At 34.8% G+C, this 14179-nt stretch overlaps 3 protein-coding genes across 4 annotated transcripts; 2 read left to right on the top strand and 1 right to left on the bottom strand.

Moving 5' to 3' along the window:
• Positions 1–2656: 2656 nt before the first annotated feature.
• On the top strand, positions 2657–7006 carry LOC133672630 (uncharacterized). Of its 2 annotated transcripts, XM_062093098.1 has the most exons (3): positions 2657–4063; positions 5765–5855; positions 6134–7006. In XM_062093098.1, the coding sequence occupies exons 1-3, from the start codon at positions 2836–2838 to the stop codon at positions 6387–6389; spliced, it is 1575 nt and encodes a 524-aa protein (XP_061949082.1). In that variant the 5' UTR covers positions 2657–2835; the 3' UTR covers positions 6390–7006. The 2 variants fall into 2 exon arrangements, with proteins under 2 accessions (XP_061949082.1, XP_061949083.1); XM_062093099.1 differs by lacking the exons at positions 5765–5855; positions 6134–7006 and adding an exon at positions 5311–5637.
• A 505-nt stretch (positions 7007–7511) lies between these two features.
• LOC133672423 (protein EMBRYO DEFECTIVE 1674-like) lies at positions 7512–9552 on the top strand. Its single transcript, XM_062092829.1, has 4 exons — positions 7512–7773; positions 7923–7996; positions 8224–8368; positions 8605–9552. Exons 1-4 carry the CDS (start codon positions 7630–7632, stop codon positions 9301–9303), a joined length of 1062 nt encoding a protein of 353 aa, XP_061948813.1. The 5' UTR covers positions 7512–7629; the 3' UTR covers positions 9304–9552.
• Positions 9553–10115: 563 nt separating this feature from the next.
• On the bottom strand, positions 10116–12790 carry LOC133672424 (vesicle transport protein GOT1-like). Its single transcript, XM_062092830.1, has 8 exons — positions 12638–12790; positions 12363–12431; positions 12153–12226; positions 11305–11396; positions 11122–11202; positions 10929–11026; positions 10764–10845; positions 10116–10463 (listed from the first exon to the last, which is right to left on the bottom strand). The coding sequence occupies exons 3-8, from the start codon at positions 12181–12183 to the stop codon at positions 10425–10427; spliced, it is 423 nt and encodes a 140-aa protein (XP_061948814.1). The 5' UTR covers positions 12184–12226; positions 12363–12431; positions 12638–12790; the 3' UTR covers positions 10116–10424.
• Between the last annotated feature and the right edge of the window lie 1389 nt (positions 12791–14179).

The raw sequence follows: 14179 nt of genomic DNA, 5'->3' as shown, positions 1-14179 counted from the left end.
AGTCCTTATATTATTAAGAAAAATTATATATCCCTTACACCATTTGTTGACCATCCTCAATTTAGCCGGTAGTTATTAAATTTAAATATTAAGGGACTAGGTTGTCAAAGGATTTAAGAGTATATGGATTAAATATACTATTTTTGAGACAACGAGGATTAAAAGTTTGATTATATTAAACTACAAGGACTAAGTTAAAGAACTCTTCTCTTTCTAAAATTAGTAAACAAGGACACCGCTGTTGTTCGATTTTATTAGCATAGAGAATGCTATTAACTTTTGAAATTTCTAAAGAAAAAGGTGGGGACGGTGGGCATGGAGGAGAGAGAGTGTTGATGGACGATGAATTATGAGGAGGATAGAGCCAAGGTGGGGCGGTGGACAGGGAGGAGAGAGAGAAAGAGTGTTGATGGACGATGGATTATGAAAATAATATACTTCCCATTTGTTTTTTTATTTTAAAAGTTTATTTTTTATTTTTTAAATTAATTTTTTATTATTTTAATTTAATGATATTAAAAATAATTTTTAAAAATAAAAATATTATTTATTTAAATAAAAAATATCTTAAAAAAAAATCATTACTACAAAAATATCCAATCTCAAACACCCGATTACTAAAAGCTTTTCATTTTCCTGTTTTCTTCTGGTTTCTTTCGATAGAAGCAAAGGGAGACAGATTCTTCATCTTCTTCTTCTTCTTCTTCAACAGGTTTCCTCGATGCTGTCCCAAGCGTAGAATGGAGTGCTCCGCCTCCATTGACCTACCCATCTTCAGCAGTTGACTGACCCCTGCGGTCCAATGGTCTCACGTCAACTGGCTAGAAAGATGGCTTTATTTTTAGTGTTCCTTCCTGGTGACGCCATTGTAGTGAGCTGTATCACCAGCCATTCACTAATTTATTGCCGAATCGAAAAAGAAAATTATATGCTCTTACGAGGCATCTGCGCTTCCATACAAGTTCCGCAGCCCCCATTTTGGAGGTCCGAGTGTCAACCAGTACGGAAACTTGGCCGACTTCACTTTTTTATAAAGTAAGTAAAGTATAATCCCAGCGTGGATTGCCCCGAGGCCTCTGCTGCCCACGAAAGGTTGTTTAGAAATAGGATAGTGATAAAGAATTTAAAATATTTTTATTTAAAAATATATTAATTTTTTTTTATTTTTTTTATTTTTTATACCAAAATATCAAAATAATTTAAAAATATATATAAAAAATTAATTTTAAATAAAAATATTTAAAAATTTAAGAAATATTGTTTGAACTATATTCGCCTAAATTTACTTGTAAAACACGATCAATCTAGGTAAAGCTTGGAGAAAGTGTTTGAATTATTTATTAGAGTCTTGAGTGGATTCATTAATCATTTTATTATTAAAAAAATATTATTTTTTTAAATAAAAATTTACAGGCTTAACTAGATCAACAGAGTCATACCATTAGATTAATTGTATTTGATTGAATCAATATCTTTTTTATTCAAATTAAAATCTGATTAAGTAAGGTTTTAAATCATATATCTCTCAAGTTAACCGACTAAATAAACCAATTTAATATCTATCTTATAGGGGAAGAAAGAGTAAAATCTTTACTGTTTGAGTCTGAAAGTTTGGTTCTTCCTATTTCAGCAAAACTAGTGATCTGTGTACATAAACCAAAAGGCACCAATTTAAAAAACTAAGAAATTATTCGATCTGGTTCGATTTTAATCTTAAAAAATCAAAACTAATAGAAACTAAACTAGTTTAATCTAATTTAAATAGCAAAAAAGTTTTTCAAACAGTTGCTTGACTTATAAGCATGGCAAGACCAAACAGAGCAAAATCAATCATCAATTTCACAGTTTTTGAAAATCTTTTTACCTGTCATTCAAAAACTTTTAAAAGAAGTCGTTGATTTTTATGTTTTCAAAGATAAATCACGCATAAAAAAATTATTATGTTAAATCTATAATTACATGTTTAATGTATTTAGGATTGTTTATTTATGACATGGGCAACCTTAAAAATAAACATACTCTTGATTTATCTTTAGAAAGTTATTATGTCTTTATTTTGTTTGAGAATGTGGTGGGATCCGTGTTCCTTAAAAGTTTTAATTTTTTTATTAAAAATTAATTGTTTTGTATATTTTAGATCGTTTTCATGTGCTGATCTTAAAAATAATTTTTAAAAAATTAAAAAAAATCATTTTGATGCATTTCGATACGAAAACCACTTTAAAAAGCAACTATAACCACACTTCCAAACAAATTTATATCTATTATTTATATTTTTACGGTCAAAAAATATAATATTTTATAAAGTTATCGTGACTTATATAAAACCTTTTTCTTTAATGATTTTGATAATCAAAATATTTAGTATGTGTTTAGTAATGTGATATATAATATTTTTATAAAAATATTTTTAATTTAAAATATATTAAGATATTTTTAATTTTGTTTTTATATTAATATATTAAAATCATAAAAAAAAATCATTAAACAATTAATTTAATATCTTTTAAAATTAAAAATATTTTCTAAAAAGAGTTTAACTGCATTAAATTCAGACGTGGAGATTGATTCATGACCATCGAAAAGCCCAAGCCATTGAACTCAAAAGCCCATTGAGAAAAGGTTTGACATTCTAAACCATTTAAACCCTCGAAAATCATCTCTGCAAACCCCCCCTCTCCCTCCCCCTCGCTCCCTCGAGTCTCAATCTTTCAAACACAGAAAACTCTCTAAAATCCAAAAAACCAAAGCTTCTGAACCCTCTCTTTCTCTCTCTAGAATTCCGATAAACAAGATTTATGTGCCTTTTCTGGCTTGGAGAAAACAGAATTCAAGATGGCTGATGATACATCAGTTGGTTCCAAAAGAAGAATCACAGAGATTGAAGAAGAATCTCTCCTTCAACAACAACAAAAAGACCACTCTTGTTCTTTTTTCTCTACATTCTCTCCTCAAGGAGACTCAATTCTTTCACCTACAAAAGCAGTCCAAGAAGAAGCCAATCATCAAGACAATCCAAGCCCAACGTCTTTCAAGAAGGCAAAGAGCTCTTGTTTAACTGAATCTGATACTAGTTTCCGAGAGAAACAAGGAGTGGGTTTTGAAGAAAATGAAGTAAAGTTTGATTTTTTGAATGAAAAGAATGTTGCTTTTTGTGGACTGGTTCCTGGGTCTTCTGAAAGTGGAGAGTTGGATGAAAAGATTGAGAGTTCTGGTGCGAAAGTGAAAGAAACTGAGAATTCTGTGGATGGTGGATTAAAGAAAGGAGAAATTGAATGGAGTGTTGATGATGCGAAAGAAGTGAAAGAGAAGGGGAAAGATTTTGTGGGAAGTGAATGTTTTGAGGCTGAGATGGGCTTGGGTACTGATGATAATAAAGAGTCTGTGAAGGTGAAAGAAAGTGGAGGAGAAAGTTTATTGGAAGCAAAGAAGAAGCAGTTACTGGAAGAACTTGAAGTTGGTTCAATCTTTAAGAACAAAACCAGTGTGGATAACAATGTTGATGATTTTGATACTAACGTGGGAGTCTCGGGAAGTCTCCAAGGATTTGGTGAATCTGTTAGACGTTCTTTGAAGTTTGAATTGATTGATGATACAGTGTTGATTGAACCAGTTTCAGAGACCGAAACTGCTAATGGTGGTGCTAATGTTGCTGAGCGGAATGGAAAGAAGAATGGGAAACAGGGAACTGATGGAAAGAAGGAGAAAAGGCCACGGAGAAGGGGAAAGGTTGCAACAAGGGGTTTGGAGACGAGTGAAGGGCAAAAGAAAGTGACCCAAGTTGGTGAAGCTCAAAATGGAACAATCCATGTTGGTGAAATTCGATATAGATGTGCAACAGATGGGGATCAGATGAAGAGGAAGTACTCGAGGTTGGAAATGGAGGCCCTGAGGTTTGCAAATATTGTAGAACAGAGAAAATTGTGGAGAGATGTATACACTGGACTTGGATATGATGTCGTGGAGGGGTATAAAGACTTGGCAAGTTCAAAGCATCAGAAGAACGTTTGCTTGAACTTCAATCCCCTGGAGCCTTTTGGAAGGAAGGAACCTGGCATTCTTGGTAAGTGGTATTCTTGTTCCCCGCCTGCATTTTCTTACTGTTTTAATACCACAATGTTTGAATTATTTCTGCATCTTGCATGGCGCTTGTGATTTGCTAACATGTTCAATTCTTGCTTCATGTGATGTTTTTATTTAGAAGAGGCCTTAGCATCTCACTATATAACTTAATTTTAAGATCACAATGTAAAAGGCTTACTGACATGTATCGTGTTATGGCGTGCTATTTGGATGAAATAGGAATGACTTGATGCACTCTTGTTATTACGAACTCTGTTAAGTGCGTTGATTCTTTCTGTATCACAGTTTAAACTTCACTGGTTCATTTTCAATAGAGTCTATGAAGAGTGATGATGTCTAGTGTCTGCCCAAACCTAAGATTATTCATTTTTTGGATGGGAGAGAGTGGGGAAAGAAAAGAAAAGAAAATTATAGTTAAGAAGAAAAGGTTGTAAGATTTTCAACCATTGCACGCTTGGCCCAGAATAGGTCTCCATTGACATTCTAGGATATAAGATGGTGAATGTTATCATCATCATATCTGCATAGTTGGTTTGAGTCAACTCTAGCAGGTCTTGCAAACAATGGAGCTTTTATTTAGTGCAGATGAAATGCCAAGCAGTTGATTTGAAGAACAGATATCCTGGCTATTTGGTTATGCAGATGATGCTTTAATGATATGCCTGAAAATCTGAGTTTTAAACAGCTGCCTTTTGTGCGGCTTCTGTTACTAAAACACGGTTTGTCCTTTAGTTGCTGTTGGCCCTTGATTGTTTTAAAGCAATCATGTTGGTTCCTTTGCTTCTCAAGAAATCTATTCTTGATGATCATGTTGGTTCCTTTGCTTCTCATTGTTCTTATCACCACAATTCTTGGTGCTTGTGTTTGTTTTTCATCTATTCAATGGAAATTTCTTTTGTTGTTTTCTTTGGGTTCAGCAGATCTGATTTACAATTCTTTTGTTTTCTCTTCCTCCCATTTTGTTCTCCCATTTTTTTCATAAAATTCTAATGTATTTTTATTCTCTAATTTTCACTCTCCTTTACTCAACTGGTTTGGGATTGAGGCTTTGTTGTTGTTTTTGTTTCCTTCCCTTCCTTTTCTACCTCCTGGTTTTTAGCCCCCTTCTTTTGAAAATAAAACAGGTAAAATCGTAATAACGATGTCAAAATCAGATTCTGCATCCATTCCCTTCTGATTTCAGCTCTTATTTTGTCTATTTGATTAGTTCACTTTCTGTTTGGGCAGGTGTGGTTGCAGCGAGGGGAAGATGGAACCATTGAATGTATTTGCACTTTGAAGAGTAGCCCAAGGGAATCTGGCTAAAGTCCTTATTCATATCCGCACATATCTGTTGAACTGTTAGGCTAATGATTGCTGTGTGTATGCTACTTGGATATAGTCATTGTACATAGAAATTCTTTCTGTCGGCCAGCCTAGACCTCTTGGGACCCTTGTGTCATTGTACAGCATTTTCAATTACATTCTTTTGTGATTAAAAACTAATAAAGAGACGCAACCCGCTACTTTTTGGTGAATGCACAGAATGCTGTACCTGTTACAGTTATTTCCTCACCATTTTCTCATCTCTCTGGCTGAAATATCTTTGTGCTGTTTATTTATTTATATATTTATTTTGAGTTCAAGATTACTTTTTTTTTTAAAATGTGCGAGGGATTCTAAATTTTGAGATTAATCTCAGGGGAAGAATCATCTGAAAATGTGGATGATGGATTAAAAAACATGGAAGGAGATGGGGTGCAAAATGTGGATCTATTGAATCCTGCTTGCAGGTAAAATCCTTTTTACCAGAAATCATGCCTTCAAAAATGAAAAGTGCTTGTTTTATTCGAGGGAGGATTTTTGACTTTAGAGAAGGAAAACTGTATAGTATTCATTTTTGCATGTAGGTGGAAAAAACATGAGGTTAGCGTGAAATTTTTGAGGCTGAAGGTGACATGTAAGGTCTTTAAGGCTTGCTTGCTAGGTCATAAACATATAACAAGAATAATAGAAAATGCATAGCGCTAATTTAGAGAACTGACTTCGTTTTTCTTTCACTGAATTTCAGTTTTTCTCTCAAAATGACGGTCCCAGCACTAAACCATAAGATGCAACCAGCAGCTATTGTTCATGGGAGTTGTTCCCCTCAGCTTTCTGAAAGCGTTATTGTCGAAAAATTCAATAACCTTAGAACTGATGAAGTCCAATCCTATAAACAGCCCGACACTTCCAGCTCTGAGAGCATCATTGATCAGCTATGCATGGAGATTCGTGAAGATCGTAGAAGCTTAACGCCTTCGCAGCATCAAACTCCTGAAGCTTAGTCGAGTGATGCTTTATGCAACTACCCTACCTTACCGGTCATTTTAGCTATGGATAGTGTTGCTCGAGTTTCCATGCTGAGGCGGTGCATAAAATTGGCAGAAACTACAGACGCATTGTCCAAGAATGATTGTGTGTGGCTGTTTGCGTTATGTGCAGCAGTTGATGCTCCATTAGATGCTGGCACGTGTGCTGCTCTTCGTGGTCTCCTCCGGAAATGCGCTAGCTTGCGAGCTGGCAAATCTGAACTTGATGATGAGGTTATCATGCTGAATATTCTTGCCACAATTTCAGGCAGGTATTTCGGTCAGTCTGAAAGCTGAAGCTTCTCAGTTCAACTAAACCATGTCAATTTGAAGGAGCATATGGAAATGATTTCCATGTATTGGGAAGAGTGTGTGTGTGTGTGTGTGTTTGCCTTCTCTTTTGCTGTGTTTGAATTGGGTCAAATGGCTGACCCGGTTAACTCCAGCCTGGTGCAAGCTTGCTCTTTATATTTTTTTTATTATCTAATTCTCTATCAGAGTTATGCTCAAATTTTGTAAAATATTAGCCCTGAAACTTTTAAAAGGACTGCCACAAGTTCTAAAAACAATTTTTCTATAAATTAATTTTGTCAGTTCAATTGTCATTAATATTTTCGATATAAATTTGATTTATATAGACAAGACACATTAATTGGTTCATGCAACAAATCTTATATTTTTAGTTATATATTTTAAGACATGATTTATCATGTTCAACAAATCCAAATTTAAATTAATGATTTCATTCTTATAGAAATAAGTCAGTTTCATAAATTTCTTTTTTTATCACATTACCCCGATTTCATGATTTTGGATGCAAGTTTGACAAATTAACGTGGCGTGGATTGACTAATATTTAATGTCTAGATGACATATTTGTTATATAAATTTTTGTTGATTCAAATCAATTGTTTATTTATTTATTTTGTTTTATTTTATTTTATCTTTCTATGTTTTATTTTAAAAATTAAGCTTGGATTTTTTTTTCAAGTTACTGTTTATATTTATATATATATAATTTAAATAAAATCAGCTTAAATATCTAAATATTCTACCAAAAAAATAGTACGGTACCACGACTAGTATATAATGATGATGAAGTGGATTATTTTGGCGCGTTATTATTCGAGGCAAAAACTCCCGCCAATTTTGGCCGCTCGCATCCTCACACCAACGCCGTTAGAGGGCCAAAAGAGAGAATACCCGACCCGGAAAAATGCCGACTGACCCGAAAAGGAAAGGATCTAGCAGTGCCACTACCCCAGCTTCACTAACCAAAATCTTGCATCGTTCTCTGTCGCATCTTAAGTCAAGAACGCCGAACAATAGCACCCCTGTCTCTTCTTTATCTCTTAAATCCGTACGGTAACCTTTCCCTCTTCTTCCTTTCTTTCAATCGCGGGCTCTTTTTTTTTTATATATATATAGGGATAAATACATAAATGACGTTTTTGGTTAATGGGTTTTCTTTTTGGGACAAATCTATGGTTATCTGGTTGTGTTTTGCAGGTTTGGTTGTATGATTGGTGGCTGGCTAAGGCAGAAGGGGATGGCTTAGCTGTTTCTGGGTTTACTTTTAGAGAGTAAGTGAACAGATTATTTAGTTTTTGTTGTTGTTAGTTTACTTTTTAGTATTATTTCTTTGATTATATAATTTAATTACAATTACAATGTTTTTCTTTTTTTTTCTAGGTTTGTATTTGGGCATAAATTATTCTATAAACCTAGCTCCATTTTTCTTTTGATGATCAGTAAGCAAGGAATTAATGCCGTGTTTGTCTGGTTTTTGCATTGGATTTGATGGCCATAGAGGAGTAGGAGCAAGATTGTTTTGCTCGGCAGCGATTGTCAGAAGACATTACGCCACCATTCTTGAGACAAAGGATGGCATCACTGTTACAATTAGTGGATTCATAAATAGAGATCGGACTCGTGAAAATGGGTTTTCATTCCAGGTGTGCCCTCATTTTCGTTCAGGCTTATACTCTGATTTTGTGTTTCAAATCATATGGTGTTCTGTGCTATTTGTTTATTGTTGTTCATATTTGAGTGAACAATTTGTGCACTGTAAAGAAGGAAAATCAAATTGGATGCAGGTTTTTAGATAGAGAGATGACTATGCTCTAGTTGTATTTAAGTTCAACTGTTGATTTTCTAATGAACACGAAAACGGAACTGTTGCTTTGAGCAGATTTGTGAGCATTTCCAGCTGGGATTTCCATATTCTTGGTTAGAGCTTGCCACCCGATTGGGTGGTGAAGAGTCTGCTAACAGAGGCAGTCCTCCCGGAAAATCGGGTTTTGATGAGCCCAAAATGTCTTCTGGTACCAGCGCAAGCGCCGCCTCCGTTTCTTTTGATGATCTCCCGGTGACAAGGATCCGCGATATTGCAACGCACCCTCTTGGAGATTCCAAAGATTGTGCACTCGCTGATATCCTAGATCATTTCTGCAGCAATGATGCCAAACTCTCTTCATTGGCAACCAGTCCAGGCTCAAAGAATCCAGTCACTGTGGCAAATGCTGTGCTGGATGAAACTCCAAGGAAAAACAAGAGGAGAGCTGACCGGAAGTACAAAGATGGAGGTATAATTCCACGTAGAGTTGATATAGTAACGGGGGAACACATCACACCAAGCAGAGGAATTGTCACAAGAAGCATGTCCAGGCGGAGGAATTTTGGAGAAATACAAGAAGAAAGTCAATCATCTGCATTTCTTTCAACATCAGAGACCACTGAGAACCTTTCCGGTGGGATGACGAGTACAAGTGCTCGGAAAGATAGTTGGGCTGCCACATCAACGGAGAAAATTATGGAAGTCCCTGATGTACCCATAGTCAGAAGATCAAGCAGGAGGCCGAATATCCGGAAGGATTATCGTGAAAAGTAATACCAGTATGGAAAGCCTTCTGAAACAGAATGGAGAAGTGGTGGGAATGTTCATGTCCGATGGATATGTTCCATGCAGAAAGTGATGCTACCTTTCCTCTAGCCTCGTTACAGTGATCAATCGTATGATATTACAGGCACAAACTAACATTCTTATTTACCATATAACCCCTCAAAAAGCATGACTTTCTTTATCCTTCCATTTTATTTTAGCATGACTTTCGAAAAGCATGAAATGCCCTTTCCACCATACTCATGAGTCACTAATCAATTCGGGTCAATCTCAAAATAATGTCATTTTAAACAAAACTCCTTTGACATGATCAACTAGGTCACGAGTCAACTCTTCATGTCATTTAGAATTGGCTGAATCAATGTCCAAAATAAAACTCAGCTTAGGTTAGATTCCAGATCAGTAGATTATCATATCAACCCGCAAGACCAAGTAACTATAGTTTTGTCTGCTCACCGCATGGAGTTTGATAGCGTTGCTGGCAATAGTCCGCGACGTCAAACATACAAACACTGCTCTCCATTTCTATGTGAAAAGTAGCAATTAAAGGGAAATGTGAATTACTTAACAACCCGGAATCAAGAAATAGAAAACGCTTACATACACGCATGCAGACAATATTTCATTAACTTTTCCTCTTGGCTCGATATGCATAAAAGGAAATCATCTAAGCCAAGAAAAAACAACAGCAGCCAAGATTCAGTAACAGCTGACATGACATTTATCATTAGAAGGATACTAGACATGACATTTATTGTGTTAATTACACAATAACAGAGAAAGGAGAAACACCTACAGAATAGTAAAAGAATAAGCTGAGTCTATTTTCTTCTGTTTCATTCAACAAAAGACATACCTATTATCAAATGAAATTGAATCGCTGGTCACCCAAACAGAAAGAAAACTTCAAGGTCTTGATTCCCCTGTATTTTACAATGACTTGCAAATGTGTTTGCAGCTTAGGTGCACATACCCTTTGATTCCAGAGTTAACAGTCATCCTTACATGTGCCAAAAAGATTATGTCTGGAGCTGACTATGTTTCTTTTTTTACAAATTCTAGAACGTGGGCTATCTGGAGTTTAGTTGCACTTCCTTCTGACACTGCATTTACACAGGCACTCTTTTGCCCCGATATCGATCAAAAAACTGCACATCAAAATACAAAATTAGACCAGCTTCTAACAGTAAGGTGTTCGTGAATAAAGAATGTATTAACAGTAAGGTGTTTGTGAATAAAGAATGTATTAAAATTATCAGGCTTCACCGAGACCAGATTCTGCTTTTACTGCCATTGGTTTTGCTCATCCAATGCAAGCAAGCATAGTGACGTCAAAACCAAGTCCAGACATAGAACAGTCCAGATACTCTCAACAAAAAAAGAAGGTATCTACAAGGATGAAAGTCCAAAAAGAAGGGTTTTTATTTTCAGTTCCAAAGTAAACATACCGATCTCACAAAAGGCTGTTGGAACACCCATCCAAAAATCGGTATCCTCTGCACAAAAACTGCCAGTGTAGGCCAGAAACCACTGTGGAAAATTCCTGTCAGAATCTTCAACCGGATGAAGTAAGGCAGATAACCATAAACCATTTAGATAAATATCCAACTGACCTAAAGAGCACGATGAACCCATATGCTTCCAAAATCATGCCAATAACTGGCCATCCTATGACCACAAAGAAGAAGCCAGCACCAAATGAAATGGTTCCCTGCATAACCAGCAAAGCACAAGTGTGGAGAGAGAATGAAATACATGCAGCGGATGCAAAGTTCACATGTGCACACAGACACAGAGATAAGCCACCTTAAAGTTTTGGCGTTTCATGAAGAATTGCATGGTAGATTTTGGTCCAATAGTGAGACTGACTCCAGAGATGAAAAGGATCTGATCAAGTACCACAAAGAAAGAAGCACCATTAAACTGATATCATAACACAAGAAAAAGAGACTAGATGACGTATGAGGACATGCTTGGCAGGGCACTTACATTTCCCATAGCAAGTAATCCCTTGTCAAAGAAGAAGACAATTCCCAGGAATGAGAAAAATATGCCAAATCCAGTCAAGCCCAGCCCAATCTCTGATTCATTTCACAAAAATCAAGACGTGTAAGAATTTTGAAAGATCGTATAGCATACCAAATATACATAATAAAAAAACTCATTCCTTCTTCTATTATTCTGCCCCCTATAATTCATGCTAAGAGTCACATAGACAAGGCCATTATTCACGAGAACATTGAATCAACATAAGGCAATAGCTAGGAGCACAAGGTTCATTGACTATCACATAGCTTTAGAAACTGCTTAAGACTCCTCAACCAGTTCAAGTTTGTCAAATCTTCATCAAACCACAGAAATGTATATATTTAACATATATTTCCCATATAAGGTTCCTCGGTTCGAATCCATTATCACGATTACTTAGAGCAATTCTAAAATCAGCCAACATAGTTAGTTGTTACAAGCCTAATACAACTTCTACAATAAGTAACCATTTCATACATTTTTTCACAAGGAAATAAATTCTCAAACTCATTAGTAACAATAACATGCCTGTTCAACTAAGCAAACACCTCGACTGCGAAACCTTTACCGAATTTTCAATCCTGGACATATATGTATCCTTATCATACTAAACCGACTAGCATTATTGGTATCAAACCAATCAACTAAGTAAACACCTAGACTGCGAAAACTACTAGACTTTTAGTCAACTTTCAATAAATCTCAAGCCAAAACAAACACAGTTAGCTAAAAACAAAAATTCTAAAGATTAAAAAATACGCATTCATGCAAATAGCAAGTCGTAAGAAAGAAGAAAGAATTAGACTCACTTTTGCGGTCATTCATTTCAAAGGAAACCATTCTTAAAGCTGTTGATTGATTCTTCACGTGGTAATCACTTCCACTGCACAAGAACAGGAAAACCAAAATCAGATCCAATTAAGATCAAATTAAACAAAATAAGCTTCAACTAGGGATTTAAGTACACAAATTAAGATCGCACAAGATACACGTGCAAAACCGTATTTTCCCATCATTACCTCGATAATCTGGTGGTAGCGAGCGAGAGAACGGGAGAGAAAAGAAAGAGATCTTCTAGAACGATCTACCTGCAAAAGAGAGAGATATCAAATCGAATCGAAATGATTATTCATTTCATCGATTAAGAGAAGATAAAACAGTGAGAGAAAGAAGCCGTGTTTGGATGCTGAGAAAAAAAAAAAAAGATATCCCAAGTTTTTCTTTCTGATTTTGTATTTTCTCGGCGACCAAACAGAAATTAACAGGGAGAGGAGGAGAGCGAGGGAGAGAAGACCTGAGATTTGAGAGAAGTGGAGCAGAAGTAACAATAAATGAAATGAGACGAGGAGGGGTGCTCGCGTGTTTCTGTCCGGCATGACTCCTCTCCTTATTATATACGCCAAATGCAAATTAATTTTTATTTTCTTTCTGAAATAGATTGCGTAGAAAGAAATTTGAATATTCTTGTTTTGTTAGCTGCTCTGTTGCTAACGAGTGATGTCGTTTAGCCAATGGAAATTTGAAAAAGATTTTAGTCCTTTTTTTTACTTCTTTTCTTCATACTTTGTTTGTTTTTCATTTATTTTTGTGCTTACGGTGAAACAAACACAGTAAAATATTTAGTAACAAATCAAATTATATTTTATACTACGAGATTCATTAAAAAATTAAGTTTAAAATGTATTTTTTAAATGTTTTTTTAAATAAGTTTCATAAAATCCTTTTTTTTTGCGTTTCAAAAGCATTTTTAAAAAAAATTAAGAATTTTTTTCATTTTTCTTCTTTGCTTCAAATTGATATATTTTTTCTGTTTTCAGATTATTTTAATACGCTGATATCAAAAATAATTTTTTTTTAAAAAAAAAAATTATTTTGATGCATTTCTAAATAAAAAACACTTTGAAAAGCAACCACAACTACACTTCTACCAAACATTTTATACATGTTTTTTGCTACACATAAACTTAAACCATAATTTTTATGAAACACATATTTAAATCCAATTTACAACAATTAACTGTAATTTTTTTAAACTTACCTTTTTTTAAATGATAACTATAAAAGCTACATAAAAAAACAAATATATTCTTAGTAATCGCAATTCAAGTCATAAAAGCTTTTGATTTTAAGTTTATATGAAATTGTTTTTTTTTAATTTTACACTTTTAGTTTGAAGAGAAATAAGGATAATTTTTACACATTTTTTTTAAAATTTTTAAAAAACAAACATATTCTTAGTAACCGCAATTCAAGCCTTATTTCATATGATTTCTCTTCAAACTCAAGAAATAAGGCTACATGTAAATGTGTTTTTGTCGTTTCTATATGATTTTATTATAAATATCATGTAGAGTTACCAGAACCAGGTGTCTGGGTATGGAATCATGTCAGGTTGCTAGATTCAGGTGCGGGTTTGGCTTGGTTTTTAGATTCATGCGTTGGGTTTGGCAACCACACTAAGCCCAAGCATCTTGGATATGACGATCAAGTCAGGCCCATACGTCATGTGTTCAGAACCACATAAGTCCTAAGCGCTATGGGTTTGAAGGGCACAAAATTTTAACTTTTAGGTTGTGAGCTTCTTTTGTTTTTTTAAAACAAAATCAATAGTGCCCCCGAGAAGGTGAAAAATATGCATATGTTGAGAGGCTTCTCCGTCTTTTTTTTTTTAATTGAAACAATTCAAATGCAAAATTATCCTTGGATTTCAAGAGAAACAAAGTTGCATGTAGGGGTATTTTCATCGTTTCTATATGGTTTTATTGTAAATATTATGTGAGGTTGCCAGATCCAAGCACCTAAATCTGAAACCATGCTAGGTTGCCAGATCCAGACA

The sequence above is a fragment of the Populus nigra genome, chromosome 14 (genome assembly GCF_951802175.1).
Source record: "Populus nigra chromosome 14, ddPopNigr1.1, whole genome shotgun sequence".
Taxonomy (NCBI): Eukaryota; Viridiplantae; Streptophyta; class Magnoliopsida; order Malpighiales; family Salicaceae; genus Populus; species Populus nigra.
The sequence above is the reverse complement of the archived record's forward strand: the minus strand, read 5'-3'. Positions and strand labels throughout refer to the sequence as shown.